This window comes from Coturnix japonica, chromosome 12 (genome assembly GCF_001577835.2).
Source record: "Coturnix japonica isolate 7356 chromosome 12, Coturnix japonica 2.1, whole genome shotgun sequence".
Lineage (NCBI taxonomy): Eukaryota > Metazoa > Chordata > Aves > Galliformes > Phasianidae > Coturnix > Coturnix japonica.
In genome coordinates this window covers 1572537-1596177 of record NC_029527.1, presented here as the reverse complement: position 1 = coordinate 1596177, position 23641 = coordinate 1572537, and the positions used below count along the sequence as shown (strand labels likewise).

At 48.3% G+C, this 23641-nt stretch overlaps 1 protein-coding gene across 5 annotated transcripts in view; it reads left to right on the top strand.

Annotated features, from left to right (window-relative positions):
- Nucleotides 1–23641, top strand: part of RAD54L2 (RAD54 like 2) — a 45508-nt gene that overhangs the window by 12772 nt on the left and 9095 nt on the right. For 4 of the 5 annotated variants that reach the window (XM_015874595.2, XM_015874591.1, XM_015874593.2 and 1 more), the window contains exons 3-14: nt 12988–13186; nt 14503–14642; nt 15945–16076; nt 16618–16850; nt 16972–17154; nt 17428–17561; nt 18898–19094; nt 19830–20172; nt 21017–21194; nt 21763–22014; nt 22617–22735; nt 23062–23177. In XM_015874595.2, the coding sequence (XP_015730081.1) occupies nt 12988–13186; nt 14503–14642; nt 15945–16076; nt 16618–16850; nt 16972–17154; nt 17428–17561; nt 18898–19094; nt 19830–20172; nt 21017–21194; nt 21763–22014; nt 22617–22735; nt 23062–23177 (2226 nt within the window). Of the gene's footprint in view, nt 1–5061; nt 5641–12987; nt 13187–14502; nt 14643–15944; nt 16077–16617; nt 16851–16971; nt 17155–17427; nt 17562–18897; nt 19095–19829; nt 20173–21016; nt 21195–21762; nt 22015–22616; nt 22736–23061; nt 23178–23641 lie in introns of those variants that run through there. The other variant, XM_015874594.2, reaches the window with a different exon arrangement.

Below are 23641 nucleotides of genomic sequence, written 5' to 3'. Positions count from 1 at the left end.
TGGACTTGGTGATCTCAAAGGTCTGTCACAACCAAAGTGATTCTGTGATGGTTTTATTTCATCTGTCTGTAGTCCTCTTTGTGTGGCTGACCCTTGTTCATCAGAATCCTCCTGGGAGCAGTTAAATGTATTCCCACACAGGAAGGAAGTGCTCTGATGTTTATACCGAGAAACTTGAACAAAATCTTGGTTTTAATAACTTCTGTTAAAGCTCAGATGGTACAAACTTAGTCTTCATAGAATCATGGAATGGAAAAGGACCTTGAAATCATACCTCAAAGCTTTCCCGATGAACAAATGGAGGATTTGAATGACTCTTATTTTAATGCTCTGTTTTTTCCCTCTTTCTGAATATCTTCTAATTATTCTGGAAATCATAATCTCTTACTCATGCATATTGCTGTCATTCTGTTATTAATAGTTACGGCAGGTTGCTTGTGCTCTTGCCTTGGAGAACATGGCTTAAACACTTCTTTTAATTATAACTCAAAGGAAAAATTAAGAGCTGCCCTGAATCCTGTCCCATTCCCTCTTCCTTTCCCCAGGCCTGGGGACGTGCTGGCTCTGTGGCACCTACATTTGACCAACAGAGGGCAGGAGGAGGTGGAGGCAGTCAGCACTCCTTCCCACCTCAGAAGGATCACCTCTTCCTTCCTTGCTGAAGGGCTGGTGCAGAATGTACTGCCCTGCTTAGGGACGTGAAGAGGGGAATGAAAGAGAGACACGGGTGGTGCTGGTTTAGAGTGAACTTCAACCTCTTTGGAGGGTGAAGGTGCTGCCATCTCCTCTTCAGAGGAGATCCAGAGGGACTGGATCCACACTGAAGGTTGGTGAGGGGGAAAGACAGACCCTCTTCCTCATCCAAGCCCCTTAAAACCTCTCAGCTCTGCCTGTCACATTTAATAATGTCATGCCAGCTTCGAGTAGAGTCATCTCTTATTTGTGGAGTGTGCTCCAGAATGCCTTTCTGTGGCTGCTTTCTGTTTGAACTTGAGCGTCCCGCTTGGTTTTGAATCATGGTTTTGAGTTTCCCAAGATGCCAAAGCAGGAGTACTTTGTTTGGGAGACAGCCACTGGTGAGGCAGGTTTGTAAAGGTCTGTGCTTTCCTTGGGCTCCTGCTGGAGGAATATCTTGTTGGTTAAAAGGGTGCTATTCTATGATCTGTAAGATTACCTTAAGGAGTTGAATTTTAAACCCTGTGTGTACGTGCGCCAGTGATGGGTACCTGTAAGTATGGATCCTGTAATCTAATCGGCAAATGACCAGTTTGGGTATTGAGGGAAGTGATGGCTGACATCATTCCATTTCTTTCCTTCTTGATGGACATTCCTATCTCTGTTCTTTCATTTTGGTTACCCCTGACTGGATGCAGCTCCCTCTGGAGTCTTGCTGTAACTAAGACAAAGCTTTTCCTAATACTTCCTCACTCCCTGGAAGGGGCAGGAGCACCTCTGAGGTTGCTTTGTGTCTGCTCAGCATGCACTCTGTGCCTCTGCAAACCTTACATTCGAGAGTTAGGTTAATTTCCTAAGAGACAGAAAGTTAGGAGCTGACTGTCCTCTGTGCTTCCACAATCCAGCTGAATAAAACACAAAAGATGTAATTGATATCAAAGGTGAAAAGGGGCTGGATACTGCCGCTTGCAGTTTTAGCAATGCCAGCTATTGAGTAATGCAGAGAAGTTACGCTGAAACCACAGGGAAGGTTTCCTGTCCCAGGAAGGCAAAGTTCCACTGGCTTCTCTGCGAGCTTTGCTTCCTTGGGAGCAGGGTTCCCATTGTCAGGAGGAAGGATGCTGTGCACTCAGCACGGAGCATTGTGTCAGCTGCTGCCTCTGCCCCATCTCCTCTGCTTGCCCTCAGCAGAAGCTCAGGAGGAAGGTGCCCATGTCTCCTTGCCCCATCTCAGACGGCTGCTGCCTTTTGGAGAGGGAGGCACCGAGTCTGGCGACGTCAGAATGTTGCATAACCCTCCGGAATGACTTCGCTGCTTTAAAAGGAGCTGATGACGCCAGAGCCCTGCATCCTCCTGACCCGCCGGCTGCGCGCCACTGCCTGATCCCGTCAGATGATGTGCTGTTAGGACTCAGCGTGTGCTCCCCCCCCACTTTTTATTCTCCTTCCCTTGGAGCTATTGCGTACACGGGAGCACAAAATAGAAGTGCTGCTGTGCCCACGGCCGTGGTTTCGTGCTGTGTCTGCAGGGTTTTTTTACTGCTCGCCACGTGCTGAGTGCTCTTAAAGCTGCACAAACATGGGAGCAGCACCCGGGCACGGGGTGTGGGTGAGCGAGCAGTTATTAGCTGAGCACAGTTACTGCAAGGCTTCCTGGTGGAGCAGGAGCGTCCCGCTGCTTCCTGCTTTTCCGATAGGCTTGGCAGGATTGAAGGTTTGTGTTTCATTGGCCACAAATGTGCTGTCTGGGAGGCAGAGGATCACCAAAGGGGGACAGCAGCACGCTCATCAGTCTTCTTACCTTTTCCCTGTGTTATGTTTGCAGTGATCAGCTTTGTACCTGGCGTTGGCTTTGCTGAGAGGCACCGTGTTCCATCTGCATCTTGTGAAAGCACGATGAAATCACAGGGAAGCTAATTAGCACATTTGTACCATGGTGTTTTCCCTCTTGAACAAGGAAGGAGTGGCACAGTCTCTTTGCCAAGGTCGCATGGTGAAGCCACACTGAAAATCCCCCGCGTTGCATTTTATGCAATGCATTTTATGCAGTGCTCCCTTTATTTTCACATCTACCAGGCAGGGAGAAACACTTCTGTTTGCTCTGCATTGGAGTTTAAACTATGCGAGGGGTCACTTCCATTTTTTTTGTCTTTTTTCCTTTCAATTTCTCTGGCATTGTACTGCTCTTAATGACTGGCTCAATAAAACTTGTGGAGCCGTCTGTTGCTCAAACGCTGCTATTGGCCAAGAAGTGGCAGCCGATTTGGAAGGAAGAAGAAGGGACTGTTTTAATTAACTGACATCTGTTCTTCGGATCTTGAAACAAAGCATCACGTCGCAGTTATGAGCTTGGTTTTATGTTGTTGCTTTAGGCTTTGTAGAAACCCACAGCACTGAACTCCCACCAGCGTCCATCGTCATGCAGTTTTTCAGTGCAGCACTCAGCAGTTCGTGCTACGGATGTTGGGAACTCCTTATTCATGTTTTCTTCAGCTTGCAGTTCAGTTAGTGAGCAGAGAAAGGTCCCCTAATAGGAGTACCAAGGCATTGTGCTCACTCACTAATAGGCAAATAGGGATGGTGCGGCTGGAAGCTGCAAGGTAGCATCTTTTGGGTTCTCTATCAAAACAAGTTTTGTAGTTAAAGCAGCTGGAAAGTAATCTTTGCGTGTGTAAGATACTTAATTAAACTATGGGAAGTCGTTTTAAAGTGACACTTTGTGTACATTTAGTTGGGCTTCGTGTTAACATTGGACTTAAGTGGAAATGGTGTCCAAAATCCCCCTGTTACAGTGCACGGTGCCAACTGCAGCAGCAGCAATGTAGGAAGAGATGTGAGTCAGTTTCTTGAGTGTAAGTGGAAGACAGGAATGCTGGGGTTATATGTTGGTGGGCAGTGAACATCACGTGAGTCACAGGCTTTGGTTGGCAGGGTGGGCAGTGTCTGTAATATGAATCCCTGGAGTCATTGGACAAGATGATTCGCTTCTCGTGGCTTCTTTGCTTCAGTAGGTTTAAACAGCCTCTGCTTCACACGCACTTCCATGTCAGATTCCATTTTCTCACACTGTCCCTCTGCTGCCATCTCTCATAAGGTAACAACATGCCATGGAATAGAAGTGGGAAGGTTCAACCATACCGCCATCCCACCAACGTCCTACTCTGGCACTGTGGGCAAACAGAATAAAATAGGAGGCATTAATTAATTTTTGCCCGGACTTGGGGATCTCTGCAGATCTTTTCCAGCCGTGTCCATTCTCTGGTTTACTAAGAAGCAAATGATTCTTCAACCCAACAGGTGATGTAGGAGAAGGAGATTGTTCTTCCTGCTGGCAAGGCTGGCCTCATAGAAAGCTGTTCAGTAAATGGACTTAATGGTAAGGGGAAAGCCTGTCTTGGTAACTAGCCTCTTTTTAGGCTACTTTTTTCTCTCTTCTTAACTAACTTCACAGTCTTTTTCTTGGGTAAAATGCAGATGGCTCTAGGTATGAAAACGGCATGTTGGGTTTGTTTTAAAGACATACCCTGCAGCACTGTGGATATTTTGCTGGTAGCAAGCAAGCTCTGTGCTCCACCACCCTCTGAGTGGTGGCTCTCACAAAAGGTGGTCGCATTAATGGTGAATCTCATAACAAGGAGTGTTATAACAAGTGCTGTGCCCTGCCTGCTTGCACACCCATAGCCCAAGCCTGCTGGTTGTCCCATGCAAAGAGCTGGCTTTGAGAGCAAGCTGCCTTTGTCACACATCCATCATCCACAGGTTGTATTTGCTCCCGTCTGTGGCTCAAAGAAGTCAGCAGTGCTGAGGGCTGGGCAGGACCTACTGACCTTCAGGTTTTGGCTGCAGTGCAGATGGGGTGGTGGGGAGGAAGGCATGGCGTTCTCAAAGCTAAACATGCCATGCAAATCCTGCTAGATTCTTTCCTTATAAACTTGGAACTTTCTTTCCTAGCCGTTTCACTGTACTGCGAGCATTCAACAGGCAGGCAGTGCTGTAGGAGTTACCAACTCAGTGAGACCAATAGGATGCTCTTTTCCCTGTTATTGAGCAAACAGGTTCGAACTGCTCAGGTTTGGCTGTGCCGGGTTCTTGGAAGCCAGCAGGCACAGTGCAAGCAGTTCACCACGCCGCAGATACACGGATTGTTGTCAGAGCCAGAGGGCTGTACGCTGCTGCACCCCAGCCCCTGTCCCCCCTTGGTGCTGTGCAGCAGGCAGGCACAGTGGTGATCCATCCCTCCAGCCCCTGCCCAGACCGTCCTGTTGTCTGTTGGGATTCCCCTTGTGGGGGCCCCGCCGGAGCCCTACGGTTATGTAAGGATTTTTATTTTATTCCCAGGCTCGATCCCTGCCACTAGTTGAACTGGATCGTGGGTTGCGTGAATGGGACCCGATCCCAGCAGCTTGCAGCCCGGTCCCTGCGCTCACCCTCCACACCTCCCTGCCACCCTCCTGCCCTCCAAACCCCTTTTCCCAGGTGCATCCTGCAGCCAGGTGGGCAGCGGTGCCCGGTGCAGCAGCAGCTCCCCGGGGCAGGGCTGTGTTTCCTGACGCTCAGCCGGGGAGGAGACGGTGACAGTTTTTATTTAGGCTGAACACGAGGCGTATTTAACCAGTTATATAACAGTGACCCCGCTCCGCCTCGGCTGAGTTCAGGGAGGATGTCTGCACGCTGAGTCCCGGCTCGGTGGGTTTGCGCACTGGGAGCTATTTACCAAAGTTATTTTCAGAAACCTTAAGTACAGGTTTCCCTGCCTGTACCCTGGACTTGCTTTATCAGGAGGCATTTCCCACTTGCCAGCTGAGCAGCCAGTGGGAGCCGATCTGGGGCTGCTGGCAGAGATAAGGAGTTGTTGGGAGTGCCTGAAAACTTTCATACAGAAGACCCTGAGCCCAGAATAGCTGCGGACAGCAGTCAGCACACCGGGCAGCATGTTGCTCCTGGATGAGTCGCAGCAGTTCCCAGGTAGGACCCAGGGGTTTGGTTTCCTTCTGCTTTCCTTGCCATCCTGCTTTCCTGCAGAGCACCCTCTCTGTGTGCCGGGAGCTGCAGTTTCCTAACTCTCAGACAGCATTGGAAACAGTTGAATTTTCAGAGCCTTGCAGTGCTTGTTGCTTTGCTGGAGAGGGTATGAGAAGGAAACTTTTTCCTTGTGCTTCTAATTCTGAAGACTGAAGTGATGTGATGTGCTGGGTCTGGACTGTTCTTGTTCCTGCTGTTGTATCATAGCCCTGCAAAAGCAGCACTTAGTGAAAGAGGAGGCAGTTGTTGATAATCAGCATTGTTTTATATCAGTGTAGTCTCCCCCACCCCTTCAACTCCATGAGTCCTTTCCCCAGCAGCTCGCTTGATTGGAACTCTAAGAGCCCCCATGAAGTGCCTGGTGCCTTGCTGGGCAGAGCTGGTCTGCCCACCCCACATCACCTCCTTGGTGCCAGTGGGCTAAGGGCTGCTTGGCTCCTTTTTCCTCCTTCCATCCATTGGAACATGCTGGTAAGACCACAGCAGTGCACAGTTTGGGGATGGCTGCCTCTTGGGTTGGTTGCTGTGTGTCAGAAGAAAAAACCTGGGATTTGAAGAACTTTCTAAATGTGTAATGTATGTAATGTGTTACTGTGAGCTCAGGTCCTTGCAGAAGCCACTTTGTTCCCGGGGAGATACCTCCCAAGCTCTAAGAGGGCTGCTCAGTGGTCCCCAGGAGTCCCAGCCCCATTTGTTGTACAACTGTGGTCTTCAAGAGGAGTTGTTATGGAAAGAAGCCATGCAGTGTTTGTTGTCCATTAGTGGAGAGGTGTGGATCCTTGCAAAGAATGCATCTTTCCCTGCTTTCTCATCTCTCTGGTGCTGGTGGCAGGACAAGGAGGCCAGTTCTGGCAGTGTCAGGTGAGAAGAGAAAGGAATTACACTGCAAAGTGAGTTTGGATAAATGAAGAATCTGGGTGAAACAAGTGGCTTATGTAACACAGTCTGGATAATAGGTGTATAAAGAGAAGAAGGGCGTGGGGGGGCGAGGATGCTTTTGGAAGTGAGACTGTAGGTCATATGAGTGGGGGGAGAACACAAGGTTAGAGGCCCTCCAGATTTTATAGGGGGTGGAGGGATATTTTGGGTCATTGGTGCAGACACAGGAGAGCAGTCGTGCCTTCCTTGTGCATCATTGCGCTCGTCAAGTTATAATGTCCGGGGTGAGGAGGATTACAGTGTGTGCTGCTGGTGGGAAAGCATCTCTGTTTGAGGGAGCACTGTAGCTGATGGGGAATGGCTGGTGGCTCTCACTTAAGAAGAGCCCTATCCCCTCCATGCAGACCCACATCCTCCTTTCTGACCAGAGGGGTGGCTGTAAAGTGAGCAGCCCCAGGGCAGAACTGGCGCTTGCCATCTCAAGTCTGTAAGGAGCTCTTGCATGCTTTGGATAGGGGTGTCCTTGTGATGCTGTGAGTGCCCCAAACAAGTTGGCAGCTCACGGTCAGACCGCTGTAGCAGCACACAAAGCAGTGCTGGCATTTCTGAAAGGAAGAGCCAGAAACAGCTCGTTCTTTGAGTGATGCTGTTTCATCCTGCTCTGATTAGCTTTCTCCAGCGCTCGGTCACTGCTCTGGCTGCTCTGGGTGGGAGAGGTGCCAGAGGAATGCGGTGGCACACAGGCTCAAACTCAACCATTTGCATTTTTCTCCCAAGCAATGCCTCCCTCATTAAACAAAGCCCGTAAAAATTCCTCCCAAACGACTTTAGGAAGCGGAGCAGAAAAGGGCATCGCAGCTGAACTTCTCTTACAGCTTGTAAAATACCAAACCAAAACCACGACTTCTGCTTTTCAAGCGTGAAAACACATTTCAGGAGGGAAAGAGAAGCACACGGGTACCAAGGGGTGATGCTTTGTGCCAGGGTTATTTCTCATGTACCTCCTTTGAGTTAGCAGCAGAAGCCCTCTCGCCACCTCGCTTTGACCAAGTGCTGAATGAAGTTCTAATGAGGGCTGGGGGCAGAGATGGAAGTTGAGCTGGTGCTGTTTGCTGTCTTGGTGGCCTCAGTGGCGTGTGGCAGCAGTAATCGCCTCGGTATTGTTTCTGAGGGTACCCTGGCACAAAGCTAACGCCACGACTCCCAGCTACCTAGTGTAAACTAATGCTTATGTAATCATTGCATAATGCCGAGTGCCTGCTCCCTCGCTCGTCCTCTTTTCTTAGTCCCAGAAATTTGTGCCTAAGAAGAGGAACGGCAGCAGCCGACCGGCCCCGCTGCGCTGGGAACACACTGAGCCCCCGTCTGCATCTATTTTCTGAGTCTCTGTGTGTGTGCTGGGGGGCGGAAATCAGCTTTGCTATCAAAATGAGTGTTTATCCACCTTAATGAGGGGGGAGGGGGGCAAAAAACCCACCAATCACTGTTCTTTTTCAAAGTTTGGAACTGTTATGAAAACAAGGTCTAAGGGTGAAATCTGCTTCCTCGTGGTTTGGATGCCTTTGCTTATTTTTGTCTGAATGTGGCTGGCAAAGCTCTATCCCGGGTTACTAGTTAACTGGGCTAACCAGGGCGGGGAGGCCCAGCCCCTCCTGCACGCAGTTTGCTGAACACTTTCCAGCTCTGGAGACACTTCCCGGCTGCCGCGCGGTAGGTTTATGTAACTCATCCCCTGCGTAAAGGACAAATGCAGCCCATCCCTGGTGCACCGCTGCGCTGTGGGTGCGTTTCCTGGCTTTGTTTCCCTGCCCCTCTGCTGAGAGAGCAGGGAGGGCTCACAAGGAGGGGCATGTGTAGGTAGGAGGGAGGATTTCTCCTGGGAGAAGAGTCTTGGGCTGTGTGTGGAGGAGAGATGTGGGGCAGTGCCCTCCAGTGCTATGGAAACGTCCCCTGGAGCTCTGCATCCCTGCTGGGGCTGCTACCTGTGCCCTACTGGCGTTGTGTAAGTGCTCCTGGGGCTTTATGTAACCCGGCCACGGCTGGTACAGGGCCTGGTTCTGCTTGCATAATCCTCAGGTTAGAAGATATATCGTCTGTCACCAGAGTTGGCTGCCGGAGGTTCCAGCCTGCCTCGCAGTGCTCTGGGCTGCTTGCTCTCCCTTAGGTTTTGGGGTTGCTTCTTCCTTCCTTTCTCCTGCTCTTCACTTTTGCTGCCTGTGGATTCTTTCAGGCTCAGAAAGTTTTACTGTGCAGCATAACCTCCTGGTAACCGATACACCAAAGGGCCACTGACGAAAGAAGCAGTAGGGCAGTACTGCCTTATCTGTTAAACTTTTCCATTGGCTGGGGCTCACTTCCTTCCTAGAGGAGCTTGGAGGTGGGTTTGGCTGCTGTGTGCTCTCCTGGTCGGGCTCCTTCTGTGTTTCCTCTACCAGGGTTTACCTGGAGCCCAGGGCAGCCCCTGACCTGCAGGCTTTATGTTTCACAGTCCCAAATCTGCAGCACTATCGCTTTACAGGCATATTTCCTTTACAGAAGTGGAAAATGTACTACTCAGACTTGTAACAGCACCGACTGCCATGCCTATGTGACAGCCCGTGTCTGGTTAGTGACACACACGAGTGATAGCAGTGGGGTGGTTAGCCCTAACTCAGGCAGCAATGGGAATTGAAGATGCTGGAGCTGATGCATGTAACCCAGAGAACACCTTCCAGCTCCAGGGCTGGGCAGAATGCTGCACTCATATCCTGCAGCATTGTGTGCCTGTGACTTAGCAGGACAACAACCACTGACAGCCAGGGTGAGGTGGTGGGACCGAGCCTGCATCTCCCCATGACCTCAGCCATGGTAAGGCAAGGGGAGCCCTGATGTCCCCCAGCACAGTCATACCCCATGCTGGTGCTGGGTGCTGGCCCTGCATGGCTGGGGAGGAGCGAGGGGTCAGTGGGTGCTGCAGGGGATTGGGGGAGGAGGTAGTTAGGTGTGCCGGCTTATATAATGCCAGTGCTTATATAATTAGTGCTTTGTTAAGCGGTTGTGGCTGGGAGGGGCATCCTGCTGCCGCTAAAGACTGAGAGCAATTATTTTCGAGCAGGACAAAGTCTTGTTCCTAATTAGCTGCTCTGATAGCGGCTGCAGGGGGTGGCTGAGCCCCAGCCTCATGAGAGCCACATCCCTGCTGCACTGGGAGGGCTCATGTGGCTCTTGTGGGTTCAGGAAGCAGGGCCCAGGCTTCCCCCTTGCTTTCCCCTACACCTTCCTTTAGAGGGGTTTCATCATTGTCCTGCCTCTAACTGGGTGTACTGGGGTGTTCTATAGCACTGCCTCCACGTGAAGTGTGCTTTGGGAACACCTCTTTACATGGCATCCACACAACAGCTGCACCAGTAACATACACAGAGAATATAATGCAAATACTCCATTTATCTTCTGCTTCAGCTGAATACGGGACAGGCCAGCACAATCTCTACCAATCTCCAAGACAATTGCTGTGCTGCAGCTGAACCCCATTGCCTCCACACCCCCTGTGCCCAGCACAGAGAGGGCAGCAGATTGACCCAGAGTATCTTGCAGCGCGTCAGTGCCAGTGCTATGCAGAGCCACAGTTTTAGCCTTTGGCTCTGTTGTAGTTCAGTGTGTCAGTGACTGCAGCTGGAGCTGTACAATTAGGTTTCCTTGTGCCATCGCTCGGTGCTCCTCCCATTCTTGCTCTGACAGCTCAGTGCTGGCTGTAGTAGTATGAGCCAGTACTGGCTGGTCTCTGATTACCCACAGGCTGCAGGAAACAGAACATAACTGCTCTTTGCTCTCTGTGCAGGGCAGGAGAGAGCAACCAGCTCCCTCGATGTGGTGTGAGCTGAGGTGGCTCCTGCACCTTCCTGTGCTGCAGCCTCAGGTGGGGACCCTTAGATCTGATCTTGAATGGCATTTCCTGTGAGATTCTGGCTGTTTCCAGACCTGTGGGGATTTATCTGTGGGAGCATAGATAGGCTTCTCTGAGGCACTGTTTTTCACACACCTTGGTGTAACTTATGTCAGTTACAGCAATCTCTTACTCCCCAAAAAGCAAGGTGCTCGATGCTTTAGTACCCTTGCATAACAGTATTTAGTGCCCTGCGAAATCTGAGGTGCTGGGGAATATTTTGCAGGCTGCACGCCATGCTGGTTTGTGAGAATAAACATTGAGAATATTATGCAAGAAGCAGTTGGCGAGCTGAGTCCTTCAGGCTTAGGTGCAATAGGAAATGCCCTGCGGTGGGACTGATCTCTTACTGTTATGTATCATGAGTCACGATGTTCAGGGGCAGCTCTGACTGTCATCCCACCCAGGGAGCGTATGCACAGAGCTGTCATGACTCTGTTCCTTATAGACTTCTCAGTGGTGCTAGCACAGGAGCCAGACGTGTGCCCTGCTCTGTGTACAGCTGGGGGAGGTGGGTGCTGCCACTCAGTGAGCCAGGAAAGTCTGCAGCCCCAACCTGCGGCATGAACCAGAGCTGTGAGCAGGTCTGTGGGTTGTGATGGTGCAGTCTTGGCTGTGTGCAGGTATCTGCCCGAGGAGCAGACAGAACCAGCAACAGAACAACCCTGCTTGCAGCTGCCCATCAGGTGGGAGCTGTGGCAGGGCTGGAGGAGGAAGTGGAGCACTTCCCCTGCCCAAATAGTGGGACTCTGTGCTACTCCTGCCTCACCAAGGTCCCCTGGGCAGGGTGAGATGGCAGCAGTGTAACCATGGCAGTGTTTGTCTCCAGATAGTCACTGCTTTAATGACTCATCCCTGAGAATGCGGTCACGTGTGCAGTCTCCCTGTTTCCCTTTGCCCTGTTTCATCCAATCCTCTGATTTAGTTATGTAACCTTGGGTCTGGGTCTGGAGAGCCAGGGCGAAGGAAGATTTGCTGAGGAGTTGCAGGTAATGTGACCAAAGTGTCAGCTAGGATAGCAGAGCATGTGTGTGGGCAGCTGGGGAAACTGGGTTTGCTTCCAGCACAGGACTCCCAGACCTCGGCTTCAGCAGAATTACTGCAATGGTAGCAGTGAACCCCTTTGCCTTTAGTGCTCACATGCAACATTCATCCATTCATCGCATAAGCTGTGGCTGCCTGCTTATCTAGCACATGTAGAATTTGCTGGCACTGCCATTCCCAGAGATGCTGAGCTACTCGTGCTAGTTTTGGCCTGTTGTGGTGGTTGCTGGCACTGGGCAGGGCTGCTGGGATGTCTGGAGTGAAGCTGCAGAGTTGGCCCGAGGTGCATCAGATCCTTGTCACCTCAATTTGAAGAGGTGACACTGATGGTAAGATTAATTTAAATAGACGTGTTATACTGGGGCTGTAGAGGTGCCCATAGTGCTGTACTGAGGCATCCTTGGCTCCAGCTCTCAGCTCTGTGAGAAGGGATGCTCTGTGCCTCCAGATACCAAGGCATCACAAGACGACACTTGATGGTTCAGTGCTACTTATTCTGCTGCATTTTCCTGTGCTGATGTCTTCTTTCCCTCTTTCCTTCAGAGTTGTACCCAAGTGTCATTGCAGTGCAGTCATTAGCTCATACACATGCTGCGAGCAAGGAAGATGACTGGGAGATGAGGTTCAGGGTATTCCTGTCCGACACAAGGGGACAAGATGCTTCAAAGAAGCTACTACAAGGCTCGTCAAAAACTCTTTACTTCAAGGGAAGCTTTCAAACAGAATACACTTCCACTCTGTGCTCTGCAGGCTTTGTCACCGGCAGCCTGTTGAAGAGCCAGATGACATGGAACGTGGTGTCATTTAGCATAGCACTTTAAGACTGAAGTCAGCCACTAATGCAAGCCTGAAAATAGGAGAAGGCAGGGGAAAAGGAGTCTGTAGTCTATAAAACAGAAAGGGGGTTGTCACTTTGTGCTTTTTCAAAAGAACTTGCTAGAAGGTAGCATTTAAATCATGAGAATGGAGTCTGGTGATAGAATGGCTTCCTGATGGGCCATGGCCCAGTGTTTGTAGCAGATAGCACTGTTCTCTTAGCTTGGAAAGTAGTTACATGGGAAATTTCAGTCCCACCTAAACACTGTGAAGCAAAGAAGAGATCTGAGTTGCTTTCTTTTCCTTGTCTTAATGAGAGCTCATCTGATCACTGTAAGAAAGTGGGCCCTTGGGTCAGCAAGTGGTCTGCATGGACTGAAATAATCTTACCCTATTTTCTGTGAGGACACTTTAGGGCTGTGCTGAGTAGGTTAGTTATGGCTTTTACTGGCAACAGAGCCTTCAGCATACAATTTCTTAACGCTCTGGGTGGCACTGCTAGGAAGGACTCCAAATTTGACACAAGTGGGTTCCCATACAGCTGAAATCCTGATGTAAAATCCTCTTGTAAAAACCAAGTGACAGCCTGGCACTGCTGTTCTCATGTCGTTACCTCCTTGTCTCTGCAGACCAACCCCAGGAAGCTGTGTTCAGCAGTGACCATGTTGAGCACACAGAGGATGGAGAATGGCAGCGCTCTACTTCAACTACCTCATCGCAGAGTGAGCGGGCAGAGCGACTCTTGCAGAACCAGCACAAGAGCCTGGCCTCTGAGGACACCAAAAAGAAGAGGGCTCAGAAACCGTCTCACATGCGGAGAAACATAAGGTGAGCATCAACAGGGCAAGAAGAAGTAGAGTCCTATATGTTAGCATATCATATGATAGAATGGCCTGGGTTGCAAAGGACCACACAATGCTCATCCAGCTCCAACCCCCCCCTGCTATGTGCAGGGTCACCAACCACCAGCCCAGGCTGCCCAGAGCCACATCCAGCCTTGGCCTTGAATGATGGGGCATCCACAGCCTCCTTGGGCAACCTGTTCCAGTGCATCACCACCCTCTGGGTGAAAAACTTCCTCCTAATATCCAACCTAAACCTCCCCTGTCTCAGTTTAAGACCATTCCCCCTTGTCCCATTGCTATCCACCCTCATAAACAGCCATTCCCCCTCCTGTTTATATGCTCCCTTCAAGTACTGGAAGGCCACAATGAAGTCTCCCCAGAGCCTTCCCTTCTCCAAGCTAAACAAGCCCAGTTCCCTCAACCTTTCCTCATAGGAGAGGTGCTGCAGCCCTCTGATCATCTTAGTGGCCTCCTCTGGACTCCTTTGGGTAAAGAGGGAGTCTGGACTTTTCTTTCTAAGCTACATTTTTCCACTGTTGGCAAAGCAGATGGCTTTTCATTTCCAAAGCCTTTGGATTTCAACAGTGGGAGTAGCGTGTTTTCTGTCTGGAGTGCTGCATATGGGTGCAGATTTATTTGGTATTTCAGAAGAGTGAATATCTAGTTATGGAATGGATTGCAAAAGTCGGCCATTCAGACCTTCATTTCCAGGGCTGCAAATCAGAAACTGGGAGTGGAACTGAAAAGAGGGAAAGCGACTTTCAGAAATATGGCAATTATTGGAAAAATAAGTGGCTTTGAGAGCAGCCTTTGGAACAGTGGAGTTAAAGCCCTGAGGGGTCCTACTTCCTGAAAACACTGAAGCAGATGAAAATCAGGATGATGACTTTTTGTGGGAGAACTGATGCCTTTTTTCCTCATATACCTTTGCACTACTTTGTGCCTTTTCTATTCATAAACTGGATGGCAATAAATAACATTATTTCGGGTAGAGCTGGTCTCTGGTTACCTAGCTTAAGTGTATTCTTACCCACTCACGATTTTTCCTCCTTTTGTTACTTTGCTTCTTTCAAACTCTTACCCTTGAGTAACAGTATTGTTGCCTGCAGTTGGGAAGCACAGTCTTGAAAGAGCTGTAGCACCGACTGTAACTTTTGGCTGTGATGTTTGTAGTCACTGTAGCTGACATGCTACTTGGAGCTGGTGGCTCTGTTAAGCCAGCTGGACAGCTGTTTGGGGTTTTTTTGGAAGAAACTGAGTGTAACCAGGCTGTGTTTCTCCTTTTGCTTGTGTGTTCAGAAAGCTATTGCGTGAGGACCAACTAGAGGCCGTGACAAAGGCAGCCCAGCAGGAAGAGTTGGAGAGAAGGAAGCGGCTAGAGCAGCAAAGGAAGGATTACCCAGCCACTATCCCAACCGTATCCCCCGAGTTTCTACCTGGTAAGCAGTGAGAGATGCCACCTGAAGCAGCAGTTTTAAGGATAGGCATTTCATTCAACTTCTAAGCTAATTCTGAAGCAAGCTGATGTGGCTGCATGGTGGAAGGTACCAGAAAACTGTGCTGAAGCTATTTTGGTCGGTTAACTGCATGTAAGCAGGGCACTGGAACAGGTCTCTCTTGTCTTTCCGACTGCTATGGGAGCGTAAACAAACTGACTTGACAGAAAAGCCATGTCCTTGGTCCAGATCATGTTTGTTCTGTGAGTAGTCTGATAATGCCTGGATCTGGTACTGGGACAGCAGAACAATACACTGGGTGTACGTATGTTCTTGTAGCCTTATCCTTTCTTGCATGTTTCAACAAGCAGCAAAATCATAGGCAGTATAAATGGTAAAGTAGCCTCTACTCGCACTGGGAGAGACCTCAGTTACTGGAAAATAACCCTATGTCAGGATGCAGTTCAGCAATATGTCATCTTGCATTATCTTCTAACCTGGATCATTGAAGTGATTTTATAGCACAGCCCTCAGACTGCTGTGTGAGGGCAGAGGAGTGCAACTGGGAAGCATGTCAGGGGACTGGGAGTTGTGGGGTTGGCTTTACCTCTTGGGAGAATGTATAATGTCTCTGAAGTTCAAGAGTTTAAAATGTTTTGCATTAGAAAAGAAAAGGAGGAACAGGAGCTTCAAACACTTTAACTGGTGAGGAATAGGTTGTGGTCCCAGATGAATATAGTTGCTTACTGAGTCATTGCAGCGGTTCTTATCTTGCCCTGTTGAACTCTCCTCTCTCCCCCCATGGGAGTACTTAAACATACAAACAAATGGTCTCGATCATCAAAAGTTGTTTATGATATGTAGGATGTAATTATTACGGTGTCTCTACTAACAAAGGATGGTTTTTGTGCCTTCAGCAGTTGGTATTTCTCTGCTGGATGAAGAATAGAATTGGAATGAAGAAAAATGAAATGCTTTTATTTCTGAGACAAAAAAAAAAGAAAGAAAGAAAGAAAAAAGGGGGGAAGGGAGAGACTTCAGCATGTGTATGGTCAGTGTGCCCCAGGCAGGGCATGCAATGAAGAGCATGCCATGAGCAATGGGTTATTGTTTAGGCATAGTGAGAAAGAAGGCGACTGTGACCCAGGAAGCTGAGTCATAGCAGTATTTTAGACAGTGAGAGTCTGTTATGGAAAATTCCAGGGCTAAGTTATTGGAGCAAAAATGGAAGGAAATACTGTCTGGTTTCTGAACAGTTTTGTCTCCTTCCCCGTTATTATGAATTACTTATTGTCGTGTTTGTAGAGGACATCATTTTCAGAGCAGCGGAGGCTACCCAGCTCCCCCCTCAGGTCCTTGCTGAGGAAGTGATCTGCCTAGACAGCACCAGCAGTGGCAGTGAAGATGATACTAAAGGAAAAAATAGCATTAAAGATGGTAAGTGACCAACAGTCTCACCCTTGTCTTCTCACAACAGTGCCATTTATTCAGCCACAAACCTCCTGTGTTCCTCTAGTCAGGTGTTCCAGTAGAGAATTTCTTTGCATTTTTGTAGGTCTGTTGGTTTCCATTATATGGCCAATTTTTGCCTTTGGGTCCTAAACTGACACTTCTAGCCTGGCCCATCAGGCACTCTTACAATCTTGTGTTTATTTCTGCTTTATAAATACACTTTGTTTTGCTCAGTGAAGGAGAATGTAAAATGCATAGAGGAACTACCTCATATTCTGCATGGCCCATCTCAAATGAGTGTGCTCTGAAACAATGGGAAACTCAGGGAAGCCCTAGTATTTATATGCTACCCTGAGGGACCTCCTGTAGGCCTTTGTCCTTCCTGCTTGCTCAGAGTAGGTCACTGGGCCAGGGTAGCATTGCAAAACATGGTGGCCTTATTTTCCCAGATGAGTTTTTTTCCATGTGTGATTAACACTGACGTCACATTAACCTTTGCCCTTATTCTCTCCTGTTCTGTTTACAGAAGTGATTGAGCTGAGTTCGGGAGAGGATGATGCCCTCCAAATTGTGGACAGCAGTGACTCTGGCAATGAAGGGGAGGAAGATGGCAGTGAAGAGAGCAGCGGCTCTCATGTGAATGATGCCTTAAATCAGTCAGATGCTCTGGGGCAAGTCATTGTCAACATCAACCATCCACCAAATGAGGAAGACATTTTCCTGGCTCCCCAGCTTGCACATGCAGTAAAACCTCATCAGGTAGGCTCTGTCAGGCTCGGAAGTGCAAGAAATTCAGCCAGACCTGCTCTTTTTCAAAATGAAATTGTATTTATAAACAAACTAACCAGTCCCAATTCAGTTTTTCTGCTTTTCTCTCTAGATTGGTGGGATCCGATTCCTGTATGACAACTTGGTCGAGTCCTTGGAGAGATTTAAAACCAGCAGTGGGTTTGGGTGTATTTTAGCACATAGCATGGGCCTGGGCAAGACCATACAGGTCATCTCTTTCTTGGATGTACTTTTTCGGCACACAGAGGCCAAGACTGTTCTTGCCATTGTACCTGTAAGTGGTCCTTGTGAAGAGCTTAATGATCACCTTCCTTGCTCTGCTTCTCTCTTTGTGTAGAGATTGATTGGTTTCCCATCTCACATCATGCTCTGTCATATCCTTGCTGCTCTTTTACTCAGTTTCTTCCCTGTGTCCCTGAGTATGCATGTTTTAGTCTGCTGCTTCTATCCAGGCACTGCTTAGGGATGTTCTGTGCTCTCATCTCTGCTGTTACAATCCTGAGCAACTTAGCTGGGTTCTCAGTCCTTCCATGTTTAACTTTTTCAGGTGAATACGCTCCAAAACTGGCTAGCAGAATTTAACATGTGGCTCCCAGCACCTGAAAACCTTCCTGCTGATTATAACTCCAAAGAGGTCCAGCCTCGCACCTTCAAAGTCCACATCCTGAATGATGAACACAAGTAGGTGCCTGTAAAAGCCCTTTTGAACTATTAGACTGTCCTGAGGAACTGTTAAAAGAATTACTGTTACAGACTGCTACATTTGGGCTAATTCTGTGCTGTCAACTCCCAGATCCTTCCCACTCTTCTTGTTTAATGCTGTTTTGAGGGGAGGATTTGGGTAATTGGGAGAGATTTACGGTATCTTTTGTGCAATGTTTGTAACTTTTACTTTCTCCTCACTCTGCTTACTCATCCTTCTTTTCTTCCTTCCATGCTGAGATCAGAAACACGGTTGCCAAAGATAAGAGCTAATTCGGCAGGGAGGAACAGAGATGCTGTGGTTTATTTCTGGCTGTACCTTGCTGGCTCTGTCAGAGTCCTGGGACTTGTGAGACGTGTGCCCCTTGTACCACGCGTCTCCTGTATTTAAAATGTTTGGGTTTTTGCCCTGAGAATTTTCACACACCTAAGGATTCCTCTACCCAACACTGTGACTCTCTGTGAATTATGTTGTCCTTGAGGGATTCTGGCAATTGATGCAAAGAATCCTTTTCCAGAAAGGAGCAATAGCACTTACAGCCTGCTGTAGAGTCTATTTTTGGCCTGTGGATCTCTGCTTCTTTCTGAGGCACTTGTCTTGCATGTATCAGGACAGTGTAGGGATCATTGGGAACTCTCAGCTCAATACCTGTGTTCGTACACTCACGTATTTTGGTCCTCACCTCCTGAGTGCAGTGTGCTTTGAAGCTGCTGCTACTGCTCCAGCTGTGTATTTACTATTGGATGAGTCTCTGTGGGCTCTGGGGAGGTTGGGTGAGGACAGTGCCTGTATATGAACCAATCTAAGCTGGGTAGCAGGGAAGGGAGAATGGAAGGACACTGGCATTGGAGGAGAGAAAAAGGGGTAAATGTAATAAAAGGTCACAACCATGTGCATTAGCACCTGATAGGCTTTTGCAGAGGCCCTCTTCTCAGCAGGTCTTTTAGAAGGATGCTCTCAACTTTGATATGCTTTTGTACATGACTGGCTTCTGCAGCCCAGTTCCTGGAAGGATTTTTCAATCTCAGCCCATTACCTGTCGCACTCTAAAAAGCCTTTTTTTGTATCCTATATACCAGATAACCTCTTCAACAAAAAAAAAACCCGAAATTGAATAAGTGAATAAAATGCCACCACCAACAGAAAAAACCACTGCCACAGCAATTTCTTTATATTCCTCTGTCTGGTGTGATGCTAGAAGGTACTTTAATTAACTGAGCAAGTCTTCTTCCTCAGCAGGCTTCAATCCAGTGGTTCAAGCTGAAACTGGAGAGAATGCTTACAGCTTGTTTTGTTTGTTGGCTTGTTTTGCAGGACAACAGCTGCACGTGCAAAGGTGGTGAATGACTGGGTGATGGAGGGCGGTGTGCTGCTGATGGGCTATGAGATGTACCGCCTTCTTTCACTGAAGAAGTCCTTTGCCACTGGAAGGAAGAAGAAAACAAAGAAGCAAACTGGCCCCGTCATTATTGACTTGGATGAAGAAGACCGGCAGCAAGAACTTCTGAAAGGTGGGAAGCCAGTTGTCAGGAGAGAGTGTGTATTCCCATTGTCCAGCTGGCTACCAGCTCTGACAGCACTGGGAAACAACCTACACATTGCTTATTTCTGGGAGCTAACAGTGTGAATAATAGTCAGTCCTAGCCATTGGCAGTAGTTACTTTGTTCGTTGCAGGCCAGGCAAGTCAGGATGCTGTTGTCAAGGTGGATGTATTTGTGATCACCTGCTTCCTGCCTGTAATCCAAGGGCTATTAAGTAGGTAGTACTGAGGCCACAGCTCTCAGTATCAGAACAAGTCTAGAGTGGGGTGCTCCCTTCTAGCATCTCTGACACGATCAGACTTTGCTGGGCAGGATTGCATCTTTGGAGACAGTGCATTGTTCAGCTCTGGGTGAGTCTCTCATTCCTTGCAGTGGCTGCAAGTAAGAGTGGAAGACAGTACCCTGAGCCTGGAGATGTCTTTGTGTGAACTTTGCCAGTCGTATATGACCTGAGACACCCAACTTAATGCAATGCAGTCCATTTGAGCAGTAGTCAAGGGACAGCCGTGTTTGGTCATGACCTTGTCATGCTAAATGGGAGCTGGTGTTACTTTCTGAGTCAGCCTTGTTCTGTGCCAGCCATGAATACCACTTCTTGTCTTCAGGGCTACACCTCCCTTTCCTTTTGTGAAGTAGGTGACTGTGTAAAGCCAGAACTTCACCATGCTTGTCTTAGACTAATGCTTGATGTTCCTTGTCTTCAGGGATTGAGAAAGCTTTGTCTCGCCCTGGCCCGGATGTGGTTATTTGTGATGAGGGGCACCGCATCAAGAACTGCCATGCCAGCACCTCGCAGGCCCTGAAGAACATCCGCTCCCGGCGGCGGGTGGTGCTGACCGGCTACCCGCTCCAGAACAACCTCATTGAGTACTGGTGCATGGTAGACTTTGTCCGACCTGACTTCCTGGGCTCACGGCAGGAATTCAGCAACATGTTTGAACGCCCCATCCTGAACGGGCAATGTATTGACAGCACCCCTCAGGATGTGCGTCTCATGAGGTATCGCAGCCATGTCCTGCATAGCCTGCTGGAGGGCTTTGTGCAGCGGTGAGTCCACGGGAAGCTGCCAGCAGTCTGATCCGTGCAGCCAGTTCCTTCACCCCAAGCCAGCCTGCTTGATTGCTGAGCTTATGCAGTACAACTCGTGCTGTCTTCTTGGGGTTGAGTTTTATCCTGTGGGAGGGACCTTAAGCATACAGGGAAAACCAGAGATGTTCTTAAATCAGCAGCTCTGTATTTCTCTTGGAACCTCTGTCAAATGCAGGGCGGTTTTTTTTAGCTGTTCTTCCTTGGGGGTGGAAGTGAAATTTAGTTTGTGTTGGTACTGAGCACACGTGTAATGGAGAACAGCACGTCTGACTGTACAGACTGACCTCAAGTTTATTTTGATGTCTTAATGGTTAATTTGGATGTGTAGTCTTTGATATCCTTTATATAAGGATCTGGAAGTGATTCATGAACAATCAGTTACAAAAAGGTGACGGTGCCTCTGCCACCCTGGAGACAAATTGGCTTTGTTTCTTGGTCAAGGGTTCTGAGGTGCTGGATCAGTGATTTGGATGGAGTATCTTAGTCATTGGCAGAGCTAAAAAGAAGCCTTAGATCTTAATTCTGTTTTTCAGCTGCCAAGAAAAAAAAACAACACAAGACTTCCATCACTCTCCTAACACTGTGACCCATGCTGGAAAATTGTAACGATTGAGATCTCTGTAATTGTGCTTGCTGTTAGGATTTGGCTGCAGGGAGAGTATCTCATGAGTGTCATGCTTTAGAGAAGCATGCAGCCAGGTGGGCAGGAAGTCAAGATCATGCCCTGCAGGCAGCTGCAGAGAGAGCAGATTGGGAAATTCCCTTCCCTCTTTTTATCTCTATTTCTTTATCACCTCCGCAGGCGGGGGCACAATGTGCTGAAGGTTCAGCTCCCCTCTAAGGAAGAACATGTCATTTTGGTACGTCTGTCGAAGATCCAGCGGGCCCTTTATACAGAGTTCATGAACCGGTTCCGAGATGCAGGCAACAGCGGCTGGCTGGGACTAAACCCACTCAAAGCTTTCTGTGTATGCTGTAAGGTAAGTTTTGACTGGAGTTGCAAATATATATATATATATATATATCAGCAGGGGAAAGGCAAGAATATGGATTGAAACAGGAGACAGAAGTGTGGTTGGCCAGATCCATCCTCTCTCCCCAGAGTTCTCTGCAGTGATCCATCAGAATTGTTATTCCACACTTACAAACCCGGCACGCAGGGATGTTAAACATTGTGTTCAGACCTGGGCTGATACCATGAGCGGTCACCTGCTTCAGTGCGAACAGCTTCCTCTGTGCTCTGTGAGAGTCAGAGTGCCATTCTGTTTTGTTCTGAGGGAAAGAATTGGCAGCTCTGCAGTCAGGAGAGCCGTGGTTGAGACAGCTTGTACATTGCATCGTGACTGAATCGTGTTTTCTATTTTTGCTGCCTTAATGCAGTCAGACTGGCTATCTCTTCAGTCCTGTACAGTTCCATGTGGGAATGGTGATGAGATTATCAAAGTATTAATTCTATCCTTTGAGTAACTCTGGGGGCTTTCAGTTCCCAAACACTGAGAGGGAGCAGGCCAGCACAGGCCTAACTAATGTCTTTTCTTACCCCTTCAGATCTGGAACCATCCGGATGTGTTGTATGAAGCTCTGCAAAAGGAGAACTTAGCAAACGAGCAGGACTTGGATGTGGACGACCTTGGCACAGCAAGCACCAATTCCCGCTGCCAGCCTCAAGGAGTTAAAGTCAAAACAGAGAGTAATGCTTTGCCATCACCAGTTGGAGAAGCCACCAACAGCAAGTTCCTCCAGAGTGTTGGCTTCAACCCCTTTCAGGAGAGGGCAAATCAGGTTGTTACTTACGAATGGGTGAGTACCACGGCTGGAAAACTCTGCATCTGGCAAGTTGCAGTACACGTAGACCAGACACTTAAAGGCTGAACCTGTTTTCACTAGGGCAGTTTTTTCTGAAGCAGAGCAAAGAAAAAGACTCTCCTGTTTGAAAGCCAGGCATTTATCATCCATTTTCTCTCACAGAGTGTCTTGATCAGCGTGTCTGCATGGTGCTGAGTGGGAATTCAGTCACACTTGTATGACTGGAGTGCAGGCAACACACATAATACCATTGTTTTTATCTGACCAAGAAGGCTATGGACTTTGTTATTCTAAAAAGATGTCAGGCTGAAATTTAGTCTAGATAAAATGGGGATAAATCTAGCAGGATGCAGAGGAGAGATCTAGTGATAAGAGCAGAATCACGAGAAGGTAGGAGGATGCTCATTCATCCATCCTCCATTTGGAGCTTCTGGAATGGGAGGCAGCAGCAGTGGTTGGAAAAAGCATTGTCAGCTGGACTGACTGGATGAATATATCCTGTCTGAAACTACTTATTTAGTTCGATAATCCATATCAAGGTGAGATAAACAGGGCATCACCAACTCCACCTGTAATAATCTCCCATTTCTTGATAGGCCAAAGACATCTTGTGTGATTACCAGACGGGAGTCTTGGAAAACTCACCCAAAATGGTGTTACTGTTCCACCTAGTTGAGGAGAGCATGAAGCTTGGAGACAAGATCTTGGTCTTCAGGTAAGCAAAGTATCAGTGGCTGATCCTACAGTCACTAAATGCTCAAGTTGTCCAGCACCTTCTGGTGCTGGCAGGTTGTTACATGGGGTGCATGGTCTGGCAGTTCCCCTTTTTCTCTTTTGTTGTATTAGATCCTTTTTATTTTATTTTATTTTTTTTTTTTTTTTCAAGCATTTTATACTCTGCCAATATGTATTCTATGAGCAAGAGGTGGGCTGCAGGAGACAGGGTCTGGCACCATCAATGCTAGAGTCACTGGGGAAGAGTTCTGATGTTCCACTTCTGCTGCTGGGGCTTTCTCCTGAACAGAATCCTTGTTTTTTCAGCCAGAGCCTGTCCACTTTGTCTGTCATCGAAGAGTTTTTGGCAAAGAGACCAATGCCAAATCCTCCAGGCTCAGATGGAGGAGTTCACAACTGGGTCCGAAATATCAGCTATTACAGTAGGTGCAACCAAACCTCCTCTCCTTTGGTGTGATGCTGTTGGATCTTTTGTGGTGGGCTAATTCCTGAGTGTCTTCCACCATCATCCTGTAGTATTCCCTGACTCTGTAAATGCTCTTCTGAAGTGATCTTCTGATGAAGTCTTTTTCAGACCATTCTTGAGAAGTTGCTTGGGAAGGCAGCATCACTTCTATTACTTGCTGAGAGTTTCTCAGTCTTCTTTTAGACATCTTAGTCACAGGTGTTTGGCATCTGAAGTATCTCAGAGCCGCTAGAAGCAAGATGCTGCACAGGAGCAGGGACTTGACAGCCCCTCTGCACTCCTTTAGGCCACTGTTCTCTGTGCCCTGATCCAGTCAATGAGGTTTTGCCAAAGGCTTTCACAATTTCCTTTCTCTTGGTTCCCTGAGCTTCCAGACCATGTGATGCTGTTTTTCCTGCTGCTTTCGCTTGCCTAATACAA